This window comes from Cervus elaphus, chromosome 18 (assembly GCF_910594005.1).
Source record: "Cervus elaphus chromosome 18, mCerEla1.1, whole genome shotgun sequence".
Taxonomy (NCBI): Eukaryota; Metazoa; Chordata; class Mammalia; order Artiodactyla; family Cervidae; genus Cervus; species Cervus elaphus.
In genome coordinates this window covers 92383604-92404616 of record NC_057832.1, presented here as the reverse complement: position 1 = coordinate 92404616, position 21013 = coordinate 92383604, and the positions used below count along the sequence as shown (strand labels likewise).

Genomic DNA, 21013 nt, shown 5'->3' with positions numbered 1-21013 from the left:
ATTAAAAAGCACCATATCACCTTGATTTTTTTTTTAGAAGACTAGCTTAAGTAACCATCTACTATTTATGTATATTAAGGGATTTTTTTTTTAAAAAGAAATGATATCCAGTGTAATAGTTACCTTTTGTATCCCCAGATGGACAAGTCTTTAGTTCGGGCTGTGAAATGGCTTCAATGTAGTCAGAGGAAATAGGCTGTAACCCACAGGTTTCCTCTGGCTGAATCAGCAAACCACAATCCTGTATTAAAATGATAAAAGTTAGCCGTCATAGTAATTAACCTGAATTATAGTAATAAAATCTCAAAAATAAGACTTTCTCTGCCAAGTAACCTTTGTGGATAACAAGGAGTAATTCATGTTTACCGTTCTCTTGATATTTATTCGTCAATAGTTGTTTTTACTATTAATAGCTGCTTCCATTAGGGGATTCGTATAAATTCTAATGATAATTTAATCTTTATTTTGGCATTGATTGTCATGTTATTGCTCTGCCAACCTTTAAAGAAATAGATGTCAGTTATTTTAAAAAATATACCTTTGTGTTGTTTACTCATTGAAAAATATAGTATAATAGAGGACAATACATCAAGGGGAGAAAATTCGATGCTGTGAGAGAACAAATGGGAAATATTTGGGGAGAATGTTAATTTAACAGATGCATTTCATTTCAACACACGTTTTATTTAAGATCTATGATTTGCTAGACATGGAATCAAATAAGCATATTTTATCTAAAATATTTTACATATTTATAAAAGTAGGTAACAGCTCACTGCAATGAAATTCATTAGAGAAGAGGCTTGTTCTGCACCAAGCAATGCCTTCTGTAGTCTGCCATATGCATTGCAGAGAGGCAATTCATCGGCTTTGAAATCTCTCCTCTTCTCCAGTATATCATCCTTCTGTTGTTTTCTCTTAGCTTATCCTACAGAGCTGTAGGCACTTGTAGCTGTCCTCTGTCCATCTAACCGACCTCATCTTGTTCCACTGCCACCCTTCTCACTGGGTTCTCTCAGTCTACCACGATTAAGGTCAGGTTAAAAATGCAGTAATATCTGTTAGGAATGCTTTCTTCCTAATTTTGCATGGAGAGCATCTTCTTGTGTTTGAGGTCTCTTGAAATGGCAGCACAGTTAGACATCAGCTTTTGTCCATGTCAACATCCTTTGTTTCCTTCATCATCGTCACCATTTGGTAATTGCATTTGTTATTTGTGCCTTTTCCACCAGATTGAATACTCCATGAGAATGGATAATTATTTCACTCACACATAAATCCCATCCCTGGTGTACAGTAGACAATGATAAATATTTGCTGAATGTGTAAAAGGTTAGAGTTAATTGTCCCCCTTTTCATATCATGCATTCTCAGTAATGGAGAGAAATAATTGGTTTGACCTCTTCTTTGCTCTGTATTTCTGCCTCTAACGAGCAATTTCTGGTCACCTTCTCTCACACTTTTAAATGTCTTAACCACCAACTCAGATTCCTGGATCTCACACAAAAGATCATCAGGGAACAAAAGGAATGGGGGTAGTGTAAGGACTTTATAAAATCTTGATTCAGTATACATATTTTCATTTTAATTCATGACTGAAGTTGAAGTTTAGGAAACTGATTAAAATTAGAAATATGATTTGTGTTAAAATGTTCATTATATTATAATAAAGCAATTAAAATAGCATAAAGTTTATAATGATGTGAGAAGATTTAGTCTGAATAAGCATCGTTGAATGATATATGTTCATGTATGTGTGATACCTATTTATTCACCTATCTATTCATTTGTTTTTAGTGGAGACCAGATCTTTATTTAAGGCCAGAAAAATAGCATTATATATCTATCAGGTTTTTAAAAAATATGTATATCAAATGTTAGGGAGGGCAGGGAGAAATAATTACTATTATACACTGCTGATAAGCAGTGCAAATTAGTTCAGCTTCTTCAGAAGGTAGTTTATACTAAACTTAAAAATTCACAGATTCCATAGCCCCAAAGTTAGAGTTCTTAGAGTCTACTCCAGAGAAACCCTCATGCAATGCATAAAGAACATGTATAAAGACAGATCTAATGGACTAAGATGGGAAGATTTCCCAGGCATATAATTAAGAAAAAAACTGAAGACCTTGTTTCATTCCAGAATAATATATTCCAAATGAAACACACTGAGAATATGCCACGCAGTCACCTAAATTCAGGTATTTCATGCTAATGTTGTGTTCAGTCTACTAATAATGCAAAAATGTTGAAAAATATGGATTTAGGTAAAAGTTTGCCTAAAGATGATTGCTTGTTTGGGGTCTCTGGGGTGGGCAGGTGTATGCTAGTGTCTTAGTCCTCATCTGGAGGGCATTAAAAAGAGCTTAGATCACAGGTGCCAAAGTCCCAGATGGTCTCCTCTGTCAAAGCTGGACATGTCATTGGTCTATCAATCAATCAGATTGTTAGGTGCGCTGATGGCTTGTCCTGTGAGGAACTAAACTCAGTTTCTGATGAGTGGATGTGGGCTATTTCAGATACCTTAGCCACAGGCAACCTTTTCAAGAGACTATATCTGAATTGAAGGATATGAAAATCCTCTTCAGAGGAAGAATGATAATCCATGATGTGGTTCTGAGCAATTCTGGATATAGCTTTCCAGTGGAAAGGTATTGATTTAATACTTAGAACCTGCAAAATGCCTTGCTGTGAAAGCAGGTCCCTGACCTCAAGCATAATCCAGCTCATCATCATAAATTTCTTCTTAATCCTGAACTGAAATCTCCATCTTATTTGTTCTAATTGTCCTCTTCAGTGCAGCTTACAACAAATTTATTGTAATAATATAGAAGCATGTTCTGACCTGACTTCAAAGCTGCTGAAACAAATGACTGACAATAGAGAATGATAATATTTTTGAATGTTCAATGTTGACACTTACTGAATACCCAGGACCCCACATACAAGCCTATGATGACAGAGTAAACATAGTGTAAGTGGGAGCCAGACAGGGTGACCACTCCTGCTGCTTACAACCTTGGTCAAACCAACATGGAAATATAACATGCAGCCAAACTTCTCTCTTCCTCTAAGTATTTATGAAATCTGTTCTCAGGCCACATGAATCATTGACTATCCCTTTAGATCTTAAAAGTGATAAACCTCACTAATAAAAAATTAAACAATTTTTGAAAGGAAAAAACTCAATAGCATCCATCATTCTTTCTTCACTGGTGTGATTAGTAATTTGGTCAGGTTCAGGCATATTCAAGTAAATGAATAATAGCTCTTCTGGCTTGGAGCCCCTGAGTCTAGATATGGAAAAGGCAGTAGTTAGCAGAGATGCTTAAAATTAACCCCAGAAAGCTCCACCTTTAGAGTATATCCCTTTTCTGGAGACTTCACAAATTCCTGAATGGACTGTCAGAGCTTTCAATATAGTGTAATAAGATAATTAACAGATTTTCTCATTCAAACATATGCAGAGTGTGTGTGTATATATATATACACACACACACACATATATATATATTTAATAAATAATTAAAATTTTTTTCTTAACTTTTCATGAAATGCCTTAGTGACTAACAGAAGATATTAAGGTACCCTTGGCTTTGCCCTCTGCCCTACCCATGAATACATGTCCACTGTTCTTGTTACCAATTCCTCTGGAAGTCCATCTAGATTTTACAGAAGTATTTGGCCACAAAGGAATTAGTAGTATGTTTCATTTTTAATGTGATTTTCCTTTGTTTTTGAGCAATATCAAATTGGACTATTTGATCTGGTGTGTGTGAGCTTAGTCGCTCAGTCATGTCTGACTCTGTGACCGTTTGGACTATAGCCCATCAGGCCCCTCTGTCCATGGGATTTTCCAGGCAAGAATACTGGAGTGAGTTGCCATTTCCTCCTCCAGAGAATCTTTCCAACCCAGGGATCAAACCTGTGTCTCCTGCATTGGCTGGTGCATTCTTTACCCACTGAACCATCCGGGGTAGGTATCATTAAACCTTACCTACTTTCTGGTGCCATAGAATTAAGATCAAACAGTTCTCCCTTTCTTCCACTAAATAATGAAAAATATCCACATTCTAAATTTTAAAATATACAGTCATTCCTCGTGGCACCCAGCGTTTCCCAGAGGGACCCATTCCCTTTCCCTGGGATGATGCTATTTTTCTTTAAGTTAGTCGTGACCCCTCAAACCTGACAGTCTCGGCACAGTTGCTGCCCCCAGAAAGGCAGAGTCCTCTCTCAGATCAAGACTGTTTGTTCCTTTTCCCATAAGACACAAAGTTCCTGATGAGCTAATTTCACTATCTTGTTCCAAGGGGATGAATTATTTTCTATCTTCACATTGTCTCTAAATTTAACAACTGCTTACCTTGTGTTGTAGTCAGCCAGCCATAAAATAGTAGCTATTGTGAGATTCATAGTATCAGACACTGAATGAATATTTATAATCAGCTGAGGTATACATTAGCGATAAATCATTATAGCATAGTCCATCTGAAATCGTCTTTACATACCACAGTGATCCTAAAACTAAATGTTTTTCATAAAGAAAAGAATGCACTCATGTAAATGCATAATAATGGAGATTTATTTACTTTTTAGAAGACAACTGGAAATAACTCACAAATATAATTATACTGCTAAGATTTAATCCTACAAATATACTTGGTAAAGTTTACAAAGATTCACGTGCAAGGAAATTTACTAGAGCACTTCGCGTAATAACAGAAAACCTGATACACCTTAACTGTCCATCAACAGGGAACTGGCGAAACAAGTTATACCCCCATATGATGAAACACTAATTCTCTGAAGAGAAGGAGGCAGAATAAAGGTATGGAGAGACAGATATTATTAAGAGCAATAAAGCAAGTTTCAGGACATTAAATACATCTTGATCTTATTTAGTAAAATAAAGTGCTAGAAATGTGCATATGCTTGACTGTGTATACATAGATTCCGAAAGGATACACTGAAACACTGAACAGTGGCTTTCTTGGAAGATTAAGGATGGTAGGCTAGAGATGGGGAAGCAAAAATGGACTTTTTTTGAAGATTTTACCTTTGGTATGAATCATGTTTATTTTTTAAAAAATACAAATTTAAGCAAAGAAAATAACATTTAAAACGGCAAAGTAAACGAATAGGACATCAGAAAAGTATTGGTAGCTCCTTTGAAGGTATATAAGCTTCCTGTGGCTCTTGTATAGTACTACAAACTGGGTGCTTTGAACAAGAGAAGTTTCTTTTACAGTTCTGGGAGCTAGAAGTCCAAATCAAGATATTGGCAGGTTTGGTTCCTACTGAGGGTTGTGAAGGACTATGGGTCTGCACAGTCATTTAATACTGTCCTGTGTCCACAGAGTTAATAATTATCAGAGGAAATATAACTAAAAAGGAATTGAGTACATGTTCCAGATAGAAGGAGGAGCATGAAGCATTCTACAACTGAGTGAGGATTATAGCCATTCAAGTTCCAAGTGTATGGTATTTGGAGAACAAGATAGCAAATAGATAGAGATCAGTAAAATTATTTTGGAATCACGATTTTAATCCTTGGCTCACTCTAATGACACAAAATTTAGGATCATGGCAATGAATGAAGTTTCTTTAACTTTCTTCTGTTTAAAGATTCTTATCCGAGAAGTCTCTAGGCTCTGTCCTCTTTTATAAAACTTATAAATTTTTTTTACTAAGCAGCTGCTCTTTTAAAGAACAGTACAAAATTAAACATCTTTATGAAGGAGTAAGGGATATTTTGACTTTAGTTTGTTCTAACAAAAATATTTGCAGTGAACAAGGTTTACCTATATAACTGCCTTATTTTAAATTTTAATGAAACTAAGTAGACAGTCAAGTCATTCTACTTTGTGCAGAAGGGATCTCTAACAACATTGCTTTAAAAATTGATGTTTCAGTGCTTGATGTTATCCTGTGTTAGACAAGATCAGGCGCATTCAGGGTGGTATGGCCGTAGATGTTATCCTGTTTTATTAAGAGTTCAAGTTTTCAATTTTAATTATGTTTTTTAAAATAACAGAACTTGGTGTTGGGTAGCCGAATTGTGTATGAAGCTTGAGTTGCTATTTGTATTTTGGGCTTCATAGCCTTATTTATAACACATTAGAGTCCAAGTAGTAATGAGCTATCATATAAGATAACGTCATTGTGTGTGTTTCTTTCCTTAAATAATCATCAGCTGAAAAGTGGTGGTATATTATACTAAGAATTTTTAGTCCCCTATGAACTCAGGAACAAAGGAAATGGAAACAAATTATAAACAGATGAATTAGCTCTAGTCAATTAATTAAATTTACTAATATGACCTCAATATTTGAAACACTTCTTTATATTTCTCATGCATCACAAATCCCTCAACTAGCAATATACAGTTTTCTCTTTTTTTAATCTTAAATTGTTCATTTAAATTGTGTCCAACTCTTTTTCCACCCCATGAACTGTAGCCTGCCAGGCTTCTCTGGCAATGGGATTTTTACAGGCAAGAATACTGGAGTGGGTCGCCCTTTCCTCCTCCAGCGGATCTTTCCAATCGAGGGATCGAACCCATGGCTCCTGTCACATCTCCTGCACGGCAGGCGGGTTCTTTACCACTGAGCCACCAGGGAAGCTCCCTTGGGTCTCCAAACTAGACCAGATGAGGCCAATGTGATCCTGCTTGCTGGAGTCCATTCTGAAAGGCACCCTGTATTCTTAATTTAGAAATACATCTGAGTCTCCAGGATTTGTAGAATTTGGACTGGAAAATCTAGTGAGACAGGGGCCTGTGAAATGACTAATGCTTCCCACTTCCGGTGAGCTAGAAACTCCAAGGGAAGCAGCCTTTGTTGTGGTCTTTCAACACTTTTGGTTTGGGTTCCAGATGGAGTCCAGAAGGGTAGATGCGAATGCAAATGAAACAAAGAAGAATGATTTTATGTCTGGATATTTGAAGAACTTCAGTTCTTTTTGATTTGTGAACAAAGAATGTGGAATTGGAGTTGAATGTATAACAATGGACTCTCTTGCTCTTTGAAGAAGCCGGATCAGTTTGGAAATGACAGAACAATAACAACAATGACAGAAAGAAAAGCTTATTTCATATTACAAAGGAGCAAATTAATTATTTGTAGACTGAAGCAGAAATACTACTGTGAGTGAAAATAGGCAGTAGGCTACAGAGATATTTTAAAAGATGTGTATTATCAAGAATGTGACACCAAGCATAACAAACATTTGCCACATATAAAGCAGCAAGCAGGTCTTCTCAGGAAACAGTGATCAGTCACAGAGACCATAACTGCTATTATAAGTATTGCAGCAAGGACTGTCCCACTTATAAATAGTCCACTAATAAATTATATAAGGTCGTGATTGTTAAAAATGTAGCTCTTGGGACTTCCCTGGTGGTCCAGGGGTTAAGACTCTATGTTTCCAGTGAAGGGGGCACAGGTTAGATCCCTGGTCAGAGAACTAAGATCCCATATGTTGTGGTTTTCCTAGCTCTGGTAGGAAATATGAATGGCGCAAATACAGCTGAATATTTTACTAAAACATATAGTTACAGTCATTTTGAACATCATGGGAGCACTTCACTCATCTCGGTAACTTCTATGCAAAGACACCTACACCTATACACACCTACACATGCACACACAGGTACACATACAGTGATCCTTAGAATTGTGAGACTTTAAAACCTAGGGGAGCTTAAACCAAGTGACATGAAATATGTTAGGTCACAAAATAATTCTATCATGACATGTCTCAATTTATAAATTCCGCCTCCTTTGAGGCTGTAATAGTATTTTTGGAGCACTAAATAGCATTTTTAAAGGCTTACTAATCAGCAACCTATACATCTACAGTTAAGCTCAAAGCATGCTACATGTAGCTAAATTCTGTTTAGAAGAAAATGTTGATGCACCCAAAACTGAGCATCAAAACTGCTGTGATATTATAAGGTCAAAATTTAATAATACTTTTTAGTATAAACATATCCTAACAATGTAAAATGAGATACCTATAAAAATAATTGTGCTATGACAGGAAAATCCTTCCTTTGCATAGTCTTATATTTTAATGCATGTTAATCAGACTAAAGGTCATTCCCCTAAGATATTTAGTTAGTAGTTACACAGGAAAAATGTAACTTTACAATGAAGAAACCCAGTGAGCACTACCCTCATCAAGTGATTAAGAGAAACACATCATTTCTGCAGTATTCTTGCCACAAATGTTGAGCTTCATCTAGTAAGGAGAAAACATGATACAATTCAAGATTGAGAGGCATTCTACAAAATAACTGACCTGCACTATTCTAAAGTATCAAAGTCATGAAAGATAAGGAAAGACTGTGGAAGTGTCATAGATTAAAGAAGATAAGAAAAATGACAGCTAAGGGCAATTAAAAATCTTGGAACAGAAAAAAATATATATCATTGGAAAAACTAGTGAAATTCATATAAAGTATTTGGTTGAGTAAATATGCTGTACCAATATTAACTTCTTAGAATTGACAAAGTACCATTGTCATATAAAATGTTAATATTAGAGGAAACTGGGTGAGGGTATTTAAGAACTTTCTGTAACTCTAAAATTAACATTAAAAGTGAAAATATTAATGTAATTTGATCACCATATTTTAGAATTTTCTTGAAGGGCAAAAAGAACATTCTAATCAGTCAAAGCCTTTTACAAAGTTTTGTTGGCGTTTCTTTCATACAGCAGAGCAATGGCTTTGGGTAGCCTCATCTTATTGGCGTTCATCGATATCCCATAGAGTTTGATCCACAAGTATTTTGCTCTTAAAAACTAATAAAAATAAATGAAAAAAAAATTTATAGGAATTGTGGAAGGAGAGTGTACAGGCTAAAGAAATACCTCCTTTATTTATGGACTAACTCTTCAGGAGATAAAAATCTCCTGGTGAGCTGGCGAGGATCAAAGGAAATGCCATTTACATTGAATAAACAGAGAGCCTAGGGACTTTCCTGGTGGTTCAGTGGTTAAGACTCCATGCTTCCAGTGCAGGGGGTACAGGTTTGAGCCCTGGTTGAGGAACTAAGATCCTGCATGCCATGAAGCCAAAAAAATTTTTTCAATTAAAAAATTTAAAAAAAAAAAAAGGTTATGCCAAGCATGGGGGAAGGCACATCCTACACACCACTGCACTGAATCTTTACAACGGCTTAAAGTGCATATTTTCCTTATTCAACAGATGAAGAAATAAAGATGTGTAGTGTTTCATAGAAGCTTTTCTGAAATCAAACACCTTAGCAAGCAGAGTAGCTAGAGTTGGAACCCATAGGTCTATCTGACTTCAAGCTCATGCTTCATAGACTGAAAAACAAAACAAGATAAAACAAAACACACTGTACTAAGACATGAAGATCATGTTTATGAAACATTTAGACCAATTAACTCTTCATCAGGGAAGACTCTTTTTTCGTGGCTACAGATGGCATCTCTAAACAAAACCAGCTGCACTTTAAATGCTTACAGTTGGTCAAAAGTGGGGACTAGGCAAGGGTGTGTATGATTCAGGCCAAATCTATTCCCTCTGGTGGAAAAATAAAAAGCCTCCAAATACCTTTCCAGCTTATGGTTTGTTACTCAAATAATTTTTATTTTTGAATACTAGCACATTAGAAAATTAATTGTTAGCTAAAGACAACATTGATTCCCATGGTAGACAATGAATATTTATTATTGCCTATCATCAAGGAATACAGTTTTCACATGATTTTCAAAGCCATCGGTACTCATTTGTCATGTGTTTTCAGTTCTCCAAAGAAGTTTATAGCTTATGACATTTATTCATTTGTTTGTTTCAACTGATTCCTTTAACAGACATTTGTTCAACATCTCCACAGGCCAGCCACAGCCCCTGCCCTCATGGAGCTCTAGCAGAGAAAACAGATATGTAAACACAGAATTGCTGTAGAAAGCGCTTAACGGTGGTAATGAAAATAGTTCTGGACACAGGGTTGGCACAAAGGAACAAGATTGACGCTGTTTTACAAAAGAAATTACCACTGGGACTCTGTTGGAGTTCACCAGGCAGATGGGAGCTGCTGGGCTTCGAAGCAGTGGAAACAATGGGGTGTTGGTGGCTCAAAGCAGCTGATCTCCCATTCCAATGCTTACAAAATCGTGGGCATCCTTAACTCTGAAGACTAACTGCACCCTAATTTATAAATCGCTGTTGTTTTTTTCCCCCTTGCTGTGACTATAGCTTGGGATTCAGTCCTCAGCCATAACATGCACAGGACTTATCTGGAGCAAATTGGGAATGGATTGTGCCTACTTGTGTTTGGGGGCTGTGCAAAAACATATGGTGTCAGTTACAAAACTCTGAAGCCGTTTATCTCAGAACCTACTCCTGCCGTATCAGCTCAAGCTTTGATAGTGTCAGTTATCAGCAAGCTTGCCCAGGAAGGAGTGGGCATTTTCCTGTGGAACATGTGCTATCTTCCTTGGCATCCAATGCAGAATTAAGGGTTGCCCATTTTAATGGAGGAACTTAAGACTCCATGACCCCATTATAAGCAGGCGTCCTGGAGAAATGTCAAGATATAAGATTATCATTGAGTTTGTCTTAAATTCCCCAGGGGTTTTACATGAGCTCATTATTTCCTGAACTTGAATACTGTTGCCACGATTTGATCATTTCTGGGTAAGTGGTTGTCACAACTCCCTATGTGGGATATAATACCTCTTTCATTCAAAGCCAAGTCTGATGAGTGAGTCCTTATAGATCACATCTCTCAAAGTCTCCACAGCTTTAGCCTCCAAAGGCTGCTGTGGTGTGTCTGTCTCAGGATGCCTCCCTCCACTCAGCTGAAACCACTGGGTCTTTCGTCCGCCCAGCAGACCTGCCTTCTGCCACTGCTTCTCCATAATCCACAACCACGTGGCATTTCAAGTTGATCTCTACAGTATGTCACTTCTTTGCATGAATCAACAGCTGTTGTGGGATTCCGCCGTCACCAATTAGATATGCTTGCCTGGCCTTGCAGAACCGAGCTGTAGGGAATGTTGCTTTAAAGTAAGAGGCCGGGCTTTGTTCTAGAACTCCGCAGTTGTTACCCTGCCCAGATCTGATACTTGGTTGCTCCTCGGTGTTTTATCTTTAAAAGGCCATCTGTGTTGGGCTCCACTGTATTGACTGACTTTGACAGGTCAAAACCAAAACAGACATAGCACTTGACAGGCTTAAGTCTCACTGGTTTCCCCTTCCTTATACCAGGTATTCCTTGTCATGGGAGCTGGGATAAGACTAAATGCTTTAACACTGAAGGCTGATGACTGGGGAAAAAAATATCTAAGAGAGTAAACTGTTCTATAGATTGGCCACTATTTTTTTTTTTTTTTTTTTTTACCATTCTTATGGTGTTTCAAAGGCTTCCCAGATGCCACTAGTGGTAAAGAACCCACCTGCCAGTGCAGGAGATGGAGGAGTCACAGGTTCAATCCCTGGGTCTGTAAGATTCCCTGGAGGAGGGCATGACAACCCACTCCAGTATTGTTGCCTGGAGAATCCCATGGACAGAGGAGCCTTGTGGGCTATAGTCCACAGAGTCGCAAAGACTCAGACATGACTGAAGCAACTTAGCACGAATGCATGCATGGTGTTTCATAAAGTTTCAAAATGCTAATTCTACTCTAAAATCTTTATTGAAATAAAAATGATATAATAATTCAGAGAAGGCTATATGTTTCCCAAAATATGTTCCATGAAATACAGATTTCTGGGAGGCTAGTAAGTAGGTGTTAAGTCAAAAAATAATGGCATAGACCAACTAAACTAATTTTTGGCAAAATTAGTTTTATTTTCTTTAAATTTTCTTTAGATTTTCAAATTTAGATTTTCTTATTTTCACTATCAGTAGGGCAGTGTTCTACTAAGAACTTTTTATCATTTAATAAAGCTGATTCTGAAAAGTGTTTAACAAGTTGTCACTGTTAATACTACAGATAATTCAGCTATCTCAGAGTTTTAATTTTCTGAGGAGAAAGTCACTTTTTAATGAAATCTCTTCAACTATCTCTTAATGAACCCATGATCAGGAGAATCTCTTGAGTTGGTCAAAAAGTTGATCCGGGTTTTCCTGTAACTACCAAAACTTTTTGGCCAATGCAATACATAAACTTAGTTGTTTTGATGACTAGTTTGTGTCAAAAATACTGAACTAAGAAATTGTATGAGATCACTTGTTTCTATGATGCGGTTGTGAGTGAAAATCTCATATGTGGCAGCAAAGACCAAATCAAAAGAAAAACCACAAAGCTATATGGAAACAATTTACAATTTATTCTTTTTAAAAATAGTAAAATCATTTACTACTTTTTAAAAATTATAAATAAAGGGAATATTCTGTGATGACAGACATCTGCCTGGCATAACTAAGAAATCATTCCTGGGAAAGAATAAGTTCTTGAGTTAGCTGCAAGTTTTCCTTTTGTAGTAAGACACATATTATGTACATGATATAATCCTATTCTAATTCATTTCTTTGTTTATTTATAGCAAGTGTCCTGGGTATCAATAACAAAAGTCATTATTCAGACTGTACACTATGCTACTAAATTTAATTTTTAAAGTCGGATTTCTTTTCTGAAAAACATCGGTCACATTTATTTGCTACATCAGATGTTATCCATTATTATGCCCCTGAAATTGGTTACATACTAAATACTTCGCCTATGAAGTCTAAGTCCTGGAAAACAGGGTCACTGAGGCCAGGGTGGCACATGAAAAAGGAACAGAAGGGTCTAGATTTAATACCATTAGTAGTATGGTGGTTAAGGGTGAGTGCTATTGTGTAAGACTGCAGAATTCAGATTTCTGCTCTAACACTTCGTAACCCCTGGCAAATTAAACCCCTAGTTGGGTAGTTTCCTCTTCTGTGAAAGCCTGCCTTACAAGACTGTTGAAAGGATTAAACACATTAATACACATAAACAAAGAAGAATCATGCATGATCCACAATGAGGGCTCAATAAATGAAGCTATGATGAGAACTGAATAGCATGTGCCAGTGGGCACATTATGTACCTTTTACAACACAGCTAGGAGTTAGAAGGTGTTAGCTCACTAAGAGAAATTCTAAACAAATAACACTTAAGTAATTTACCACATGTGTGGTCAGACTTCAGATACAAGTCTGTATGATTCTAAAACCCATACTCATTTCCTTATGTCATTCTGGAATTTAAAATAAAAAATCTGGGTTAACACTAGGTTCTAATGAAGAGAAACTAAAGAGCCTCTTGATGAAGGTGAAAGAGGAGAGTGACAAAATTGGCTTAAAACTCAGCATTCAAAAAACTAAGTTCATGGCATTCAGTCCCATCACTTCATGGCAAATAGATGGGGGAAAAAAATGGAAACAGTGACAGACTTTATTTTCTTGGGCTCCCAAATCACTGTGGATGATGACTGCAGCCATGAAATTAAAAGACATTTGCTCCTTGGAAGAAAAGCTATGACAAACCTATACAGCCCTTTAAAAAGCAGAGACATTACTTTGCTGACAAAGGTCCATATAGTCAAAGCTATGGTTTTTGCAGTCAGTCAGTCCAATTGCTCAGTTGTGTCCAACTCTTTGTGACCCCATGGACTGTAGCACACCAGACTTCCCTGTCCATCACCAACTCTTGGAGCTTGCTCAAACTCAAGTCCATTGAGTTGGTGATGCCATCCAACCAACTCATCCTCTGTTGTCCCCTTCTTCTCCTGCCTTCAATCTTTCCCAGCATCAGGGTCTTTTCAAGTGAGTCAGTTCTTCACATCAGGTGGCTGAAGTACTGGAGTTTCAGCTTCAGCATCAGCCCCTCCAATGAATATTCAGGACTGATTTCCTTTAGGATGGACTGGTCAGATCTCCTTGCCATCCAAGGGACTCTCAAGAGTCTTCTCCAACACCACAGTTTGAAAGCATCCAACTCTCACATCCATAATACTGGAAAAACCATAGCTTTGACTAGATGGACCTTTCTTGGTAAAGTAATGTCTCTGCTTTTTAATATGCTGTCTAGGTTGGTCATAGCTTTTCTTCCAAGGAGCAAGCGTCTTTTAATTTCATGGATGCAGTCACCATCTGCAGTGATTTTGGAGCCCTCCAAAATAAAGCCTCTCACTGTTTCCATTGTTTCCCCATCTATTTGCCATGAAGTGATGGGACTGGGTGCCATGATCTTAGCTTTCTGAATGTTGAATTGTAAGCCAACTTTTTCACTCTCCTCTTTCACTTTCATCAAGAGGCTCTTCAGTTCTTCATTTTCTGCCATAAGGATGGAATCATCTGTGTATCTGAAGTTATTGATATTTCTCCAAACAATCTTGGTTTTTCCGGTAGTCATGTACAGATATGAGAATTGGACCATAAAAAAAGCTCAGCACCGAAAAATTGATGTTTTCGAACTGTGGTGCTAGAGAAGACTCTTGAAGAGTTCCTTGAACTGTAAGGAGATCAAACCAGTCAGTCCTAAAGGAAATCAACCCTGAATATTCATTGGGAGGGCTGATGATGAAACTGAAGCTCCAACTTTGACCACCTCATGCGAAGACCCTGATGCTGCGAAAGATCGAGGGCAGAAGAAGGGGGCAACAGAGGATGAGATGATTGGATGGCATCATTTACTCAATGGACATGAGTTTGAGTAAAATCAGGGAGATAGCAAAGGACAGGGAAGCCTGGCATGCTGCAGCCCACAGGGTCACAAAGAGCAGGACATGACTGAGAGACTGAACAACGATGCTAACTGTGTAAATGGGACATTTAAATTACTTTCTCTGAGCCTTGGCTTCCTCGCATTTAAAACAGGGATTTTTTGCTCATATACACCTAGCATTGTTTCTATTCAAATAATAATGTGTCAGAAGGCACTGCTGCTGCTGCTGCTGCTAAGTCGCTTCAGTCGTGTCCAACTCTGTGCGACCCCATAGATGGCAGCCCACCAGGCTCCCCCGTCCCTGGGATTCTCCAGGCAAGAACACTGGATTGGGTTGCCATTTCCTTCTCCAATGCATGAAGGTGAAAAGGGAAAGTGAAATCGCTCAGTTGTGTCCGTCCCATGTAAATCACAACACTGCTTTTTTGTAAATTATTGATGACCACTATCTAATCTATTACTTATCAACTGGCTGAATATATGTGTAGCAACAGTGAACTCAATTAAATAGTTATATAATTTAAATTTTCCTTGAGTTGGCTTAACATTTTCAGGTTTCCCCCAGACCACCACCACTTTGGAGAAGTTTCTTACATACACATGAGAAAAAATTATTATTTTTTATTTACAGCTAAGTTTTATGAAAAACCAAGATAAAAAGTATATATATTTCATTTTTAATTCTTTAGGTTGCAAATAAAAATCATTTATTCCTTGTAATGAGAATTAGACATTCAAACACTTTTCTCATATTTTAAGAACAACTGTAAATCACTAAGAATGAGAAAATAGCTTGATATTGTCAAGCAGTATTAAATGGTAAAAGTAGGCTACACGCTAGGAAAAATAATTATTGATGAAACTGTATCTCTCTGGATATACATAGGAACAGGGAACCAAGGATGTTCCCTTAATTATGGAATAGGAGAGAAAAAACAATGTTTTAAAGACTTGCTTTTAAAGTTCACAACTAACACTAAATCATATTGGTTTCAATAATTCAACTGTTAAGTTAAAACCATTTACTTGAGGGTTAAGAAATTGTTGTGCTCCTTTTTGCTATTATTAATCTTTAAACTCTTTTAAAATCACTCAGTAAGTGTTAGCTTATTTAATTCTTGGAAAGTGGAGTCGCTCAGCCGTGTCCAACTCTCTGCGACCCCATGGACTGTAGCCTACCAGGCTCCTCCGTCCATGGGATTTTCCAGGCAATAGTACTGGAGTGGGCTGCCATTTCCTTCTCCAGGGGATCTTCCCGACCCAGGGATCGAACCCGGGTCTCCCGCATTGTAGACAGACGCTTAACCATCTGAGCCACCAGGGAAGTCTATTTAATTCTTAGTGAAGTTAAATAGCAATATACAGTCTTCTGAAGCCATAGGTTCCCCATGCATGGATTCAACCAAACAATGATCAAAAATATTCAGGAAGAAAAGGTTCCAGGAAGTTTCAAAAAGCAGAACTTGAATTTGTCATGCTATTTACACAGCATCTACATTTACAACTATTTACATAGTGTTTACATTGTATTAAGCACTATAAGTAATCTAGAGATGATTTAAAGCAGCAGTTCCCATCTTTCTTGGGCTTCTCTGGTGTCTCGATTGGTAAAGAATCTGTCTGCAATGCAGGAGGAGACATGGGTTCTATCACTGGGTTGGGAAGGAAGATCCCCTAGAGAAGTAAATGGCAATCCACCCCAGTATTCATGCCTGAGAAATCCCCATGGACAGAGGAGCATGGCAGGCAACAGTCCACGGGGTCACAAGAGTAGGACATCACTTAGCAAAACTAAACCACCACTCAGGGATCAAACCCATGTCTCCTGTGTTGCAAGCAGATTCTTTACCTGCTGAGCCATCTGGGAAGCCCCACACCACTCCCACACCACCTTTTTGGCACCAGGGACCCGTTTTGTGGAAGACAATTTTCCACAGACTGGGGGAGGGGGTGGTTTGGGGATGATTCAAGCACATTATATCTATTGTGTACTTTCATGCCACTGCTGATCTGACAGGTGGTATGGATCCATGGCCTGGAGGTGGGGACCTCTGATTTAAAGTATACAGCAAGATGCGTGCAGGTTACATAAAAATCCCGCACCATTTGATATACATTTAAGGCACTTGAGTATCCTCAAAGCAGATGCCGAGGGATGCCTGTATATGTAAGTCCTTTCTAATGATTTTAAAAACATCTACAGTCATTTCCATATTAGAGAAATAAAATGCATTATATGTAGAAAATAATTAAAATTAAACAAAAGATAGAAATCTTCAAACTTCAAATGTGACTTAGAATATCCATTGGTCCTTTTTTTTTTTTTAAATACAAGAATAATAGAAGCCTGTGTTTTCTGAAGCTTTGCCTACCACAAGCAGCCACTGTCTACTTGAACATCAGAGAGAAAGTCATTTGGAGTTCTTTTTGGAGGCTGTATACCAAGTATTAACATAAGCGTTGATGGAGGTTGTATCTTTATTTTGTAGCCAAGAAATTATTTATCATTCATGTACTCAGGGGTCATCTGTTGTGCTCTACCCATATGCAAAAAACATAGAGATGTATATGATAAAATAACCCTAGTTTTCAATAGTGTTAAAAGGAGGTCAGATTTGAAGGATGAGTAGGAAGAGAAGAGGAAACAAATATTTTCTAGAAAGGGAAATAAATATACATGATGTAACAATTAGAGAAGTGTGGTATATTTTAAGAACATCAAGGACAGAGGAATGGCTCAACCTCAGGTTTTGTGGGAAGTAGGGACCAAAGTATGCAGTGATTAAAAACTATACCAAGGGATTTGGATTTTATCTTTTCTCTCTCCTTTATTTAGTTATTTGCTAAGTATCTATGTTCACTATGAAGTTGGAAAATAAAAAATAAAATTCAAAAGTAAATATAAAGTCAGGTAACATTTTGGCTTTCCCATGCCTCTATATAAGCATACTGTTCCACCTGTATATTATACACATAATATTTATTACCTGTGCAACTATTTACTGTTCACCTTATTTTATAACCATTTATTAAATCTTGATAACATATTATGAACATAATGGAAGAATATTAATGGTGATGGGGTGGAGTATAATCTTGTAATACAATTAGATTTATTGTTTAAAAACACATACAGAAACTAGACTGGAGACTTCTGACTCTAGAGGCAGGAAGATGGGTCAGGAAACTATTAGAAATGTTCAGAGAAAGGAATGAAGGGCTGAATTAGGATGATGAGAAAGCAGCTAGGATACAAGAGGTGTGTAGGAGGAAGTTATAAGCAGTGAAGGCAAGCGGGAAAGGATAACTTTTGGGAAACTTTGGGCTCCTGGATGGAGGAGAAAGGTCTGAGTACAAAGTGAGGTGGAGGGGGAGGTATTCAGCTTAGGTGTTGAACTAGAAATATTTGTGAAATATGCACTGACTGTCCAGTAGGATAAAATACATAATTGTAAAACTATAAGGAGAAGACAAATACGGCAATGTTTACCAAAATACTGTTTCTCCAAGTCAGAGTAATGTTCCTTTGACTAATCATTCACTGTGGTTATGAGAAGTTGCACAAGTCCACCCAAGAAATGATTTGTCACATTTCTGGGATGATGATGTGCTACCATTACTTACTCAACTTAGTAAAAATTCACTGTCTCACTAGTGGGTACAGGCTCAGATCCAAAGTTTTTGGCCTAACAATCAAAATCCTTCACAATTGAAATGACTCTTTCTCACTTGAAGACCTTTTCCCTGTTGCTCCCGTCATCACCCTCTATTCCCCACACACTCTACCTGTTGTTCCCCTACGCTGTCACCCCGGTCTAGAAGTCCTAGGATGCTTGGGGCCACACAAAATTGTTACATCTTATGAGATGTCTTTCTTGGATCCCACTCCCCTTGCTGTCCAAAAGAGGTTGTTCTCTTTGCTGCAATGTCATAACACATCACCTTTATCAGACATATCATACTCTGTTATAACTACTTGTTTATAGGTAGGTATATTGTTCTCTTCAAGTTTCCCCAAAGATTGACTCTTATGTATCTATATATTTATTTTTATATATGTATATGTGTGCATGTGTATATGATTTATTCATTTCTCTCCCCTCATACATATATACATATATATACGAGCCACCCAGGTGGTCTAGTGATAAAGAACCCACCTGACAGCACAGGAGACGTAAGAGATGCCAGTTCAATCCCTGGGTTGAGAAAATCCTCTGGAGGAGGAAACGACAACTCACTCAACTCACTCTAGTATGTATATAAATAAATATAAATATAAATATATCTAGTCTTCCCTGGTGGCTCAGATGGTAAAGAATGCACCTGTCCAGACCCAGGATTGATCCCTGGTTTGGGAAGATCCCCTGGAGAAGGAAATGGCAACCCACTCCAGTATTCTTGCCTAGAGAATCCCAGGGACAGACAAGCCTGGTGGGATACAGTCCATGGGGTCGCAAAGAGTCAGACATGACTGAGAAATTAACACTCACTTCATATACCCCAAGAACTAGACACCTAAATATTATACAGACAGTAGTGTCTACTGAGTAAATATGGGTTTTAAGTCACTTTGGTTTGCTCAGTATATGATTTGCATTAAGCCATATGTTTAATCAATATTACATATCAATTCAATTCTCTTTCAGCTTCTTTGTATGAAATGATATGTCCTTTGATAAGAAAAAAACCTGAAATTAGTGCTATGGATAGAAGCAATATCTCTCGGTGATGTACATAAGTTAATGGAGCACCTCCTTGTACAAGTTTTTGTCAATATGTCTGAGACCTGGGCTGACCATGAGATTTGTATTTTTCACTTTAACATTAAAAACATGTAATAAACACCAGTGTTGATGGAAGTGTGAGGAGGACACAGACATGCTCACACATTGTTTATGGAAAGTGATTTGGCAGGGTATATTAAAGTTCAAAATTCTCATTTGTTTTCATCTATTAATTTCACTTTTAGGAATCACTATATCTAAAAAAAGAGTAGATGTATGTGTATATATATAACTGATTCACTTTGCTATATATCTGAAACTAACACCATATTGTAAATTAACTGTACTGCAATAAAATTTTTAAAAATTTTAAAAAAGATTAAAACAAGAATAAAGCAAATTGGCATGTACTGATCTAGAAAGATATCCATATTATTGCAAGTGAAAAACACATTAAAAACAAAAGTTTATGTTGAACTGTCTCAGTTTTCGCCAAATGTATATAATAGTTAAAAGGCTAGATGTATATATACCAAACCGTGATATTTGGGGCAGGATTAGAAAAAGTGTTCATGATTTGTTATAAACATTTCATAATATTTGAAATAAAAGCCATTAAAAAATAGTCAAACAAATAACCACTAATGAAAGGTCATCATGGTTTGCTTTATACCCTAGATATGTTCTTTAGAAGTTCTGTGCAAATTGAATTTCAGTAAGGAAGATTATATTTTAATTAGATCAGTAGAGTTTTCAATTATGCAAAATATCATTCTGTAAAGTGAATATACTTTTTTGTGATATTAATACTCACGACTCCCGGCTGCCCATTTTGGCCTATTTAAGGCTTGTCCTTTGGAGAAATAGAAGTCAGGGGTTCTTAATTATCTGTTTAAATCTTGTCAGAGAAAAATGTCATTATTTTGCTTTTATTAGCCCTCTCAGGGAAAGCTCCATGCCCCACTTCTATGCATTTGGTCCCTCTTCCTTCTTTTGAGGGAGGGGCTCTGTTTCTGGCAGTTGAAGCTCCTTTTAGCATTGACATTGCTTCCATTTCAAGATGGAAGGAGGAAGGCTACTGTTGTCTGTACTTACACAGAGGGAGCAGATGGCTGGATTTGCCCCAGTTAATAAATCCTGAGCCAGTAGCTGTCCGGCAGCTTTCCTATCAGAGGGATAAACTTTTTCTTGTGGTCAAGAATTTGACGCCACATATGGTCCAAAGTCAGCTTTTATCAGCCTGTTTAAGGTAACAAACTAAATGGCTTGGTAACTCAGTTGTTTTCCTGTTTCCTACCCATGTTCTAGAGTCTTTCAGTCTCTGAATATTTAAAATACATTGAAACTAAACAGGTCACAGCGCCTTCAAAGACAGCAAAATGTTAGCTCGAACCCAGGAATCTCTCCAGGTGAATGCTTTTGAGAGATTCAAGATAAGTAAGCAAAACAAATGGTTTCAATTTTATTTATTTATGCAAAATCATATGCAACTCTATTCTTTCATTTGGAACTACTAAAGAAGAAAATTAGTTCAATGTTAACTGGAGATCAGTTTTCAGAAAATAAAAATAAAAAATAAAATACCAGAACCTCTGAAAGTGTGAAAGATTATA

General features: G+C 37.2%; 1 protein-coding gene across 2 annotated transcripts in view; it reads right to left on the bottom strand.

The window, feature by feature from the left end:
* CPED1 (cadherin like and PC-esterase domain containing 1) overlaps window positions 1-21013 on the bottom strand; it is a 314311-nt gene that overhangs the window by 51592 nt on the left and 241706 nt on the right. For both annotated transcript variants that reach the window (XM_043872163.1, XM_043872162.1), the window contains one exon: window positions 124-241. In XM_043872163.1, coding sequence (XP_043728098.1) covers window positions 124-241 — 118 coding nt within the window. The remainder of the gene's footprint in view (window positions 1-123; window positions 242-21013) is intronic.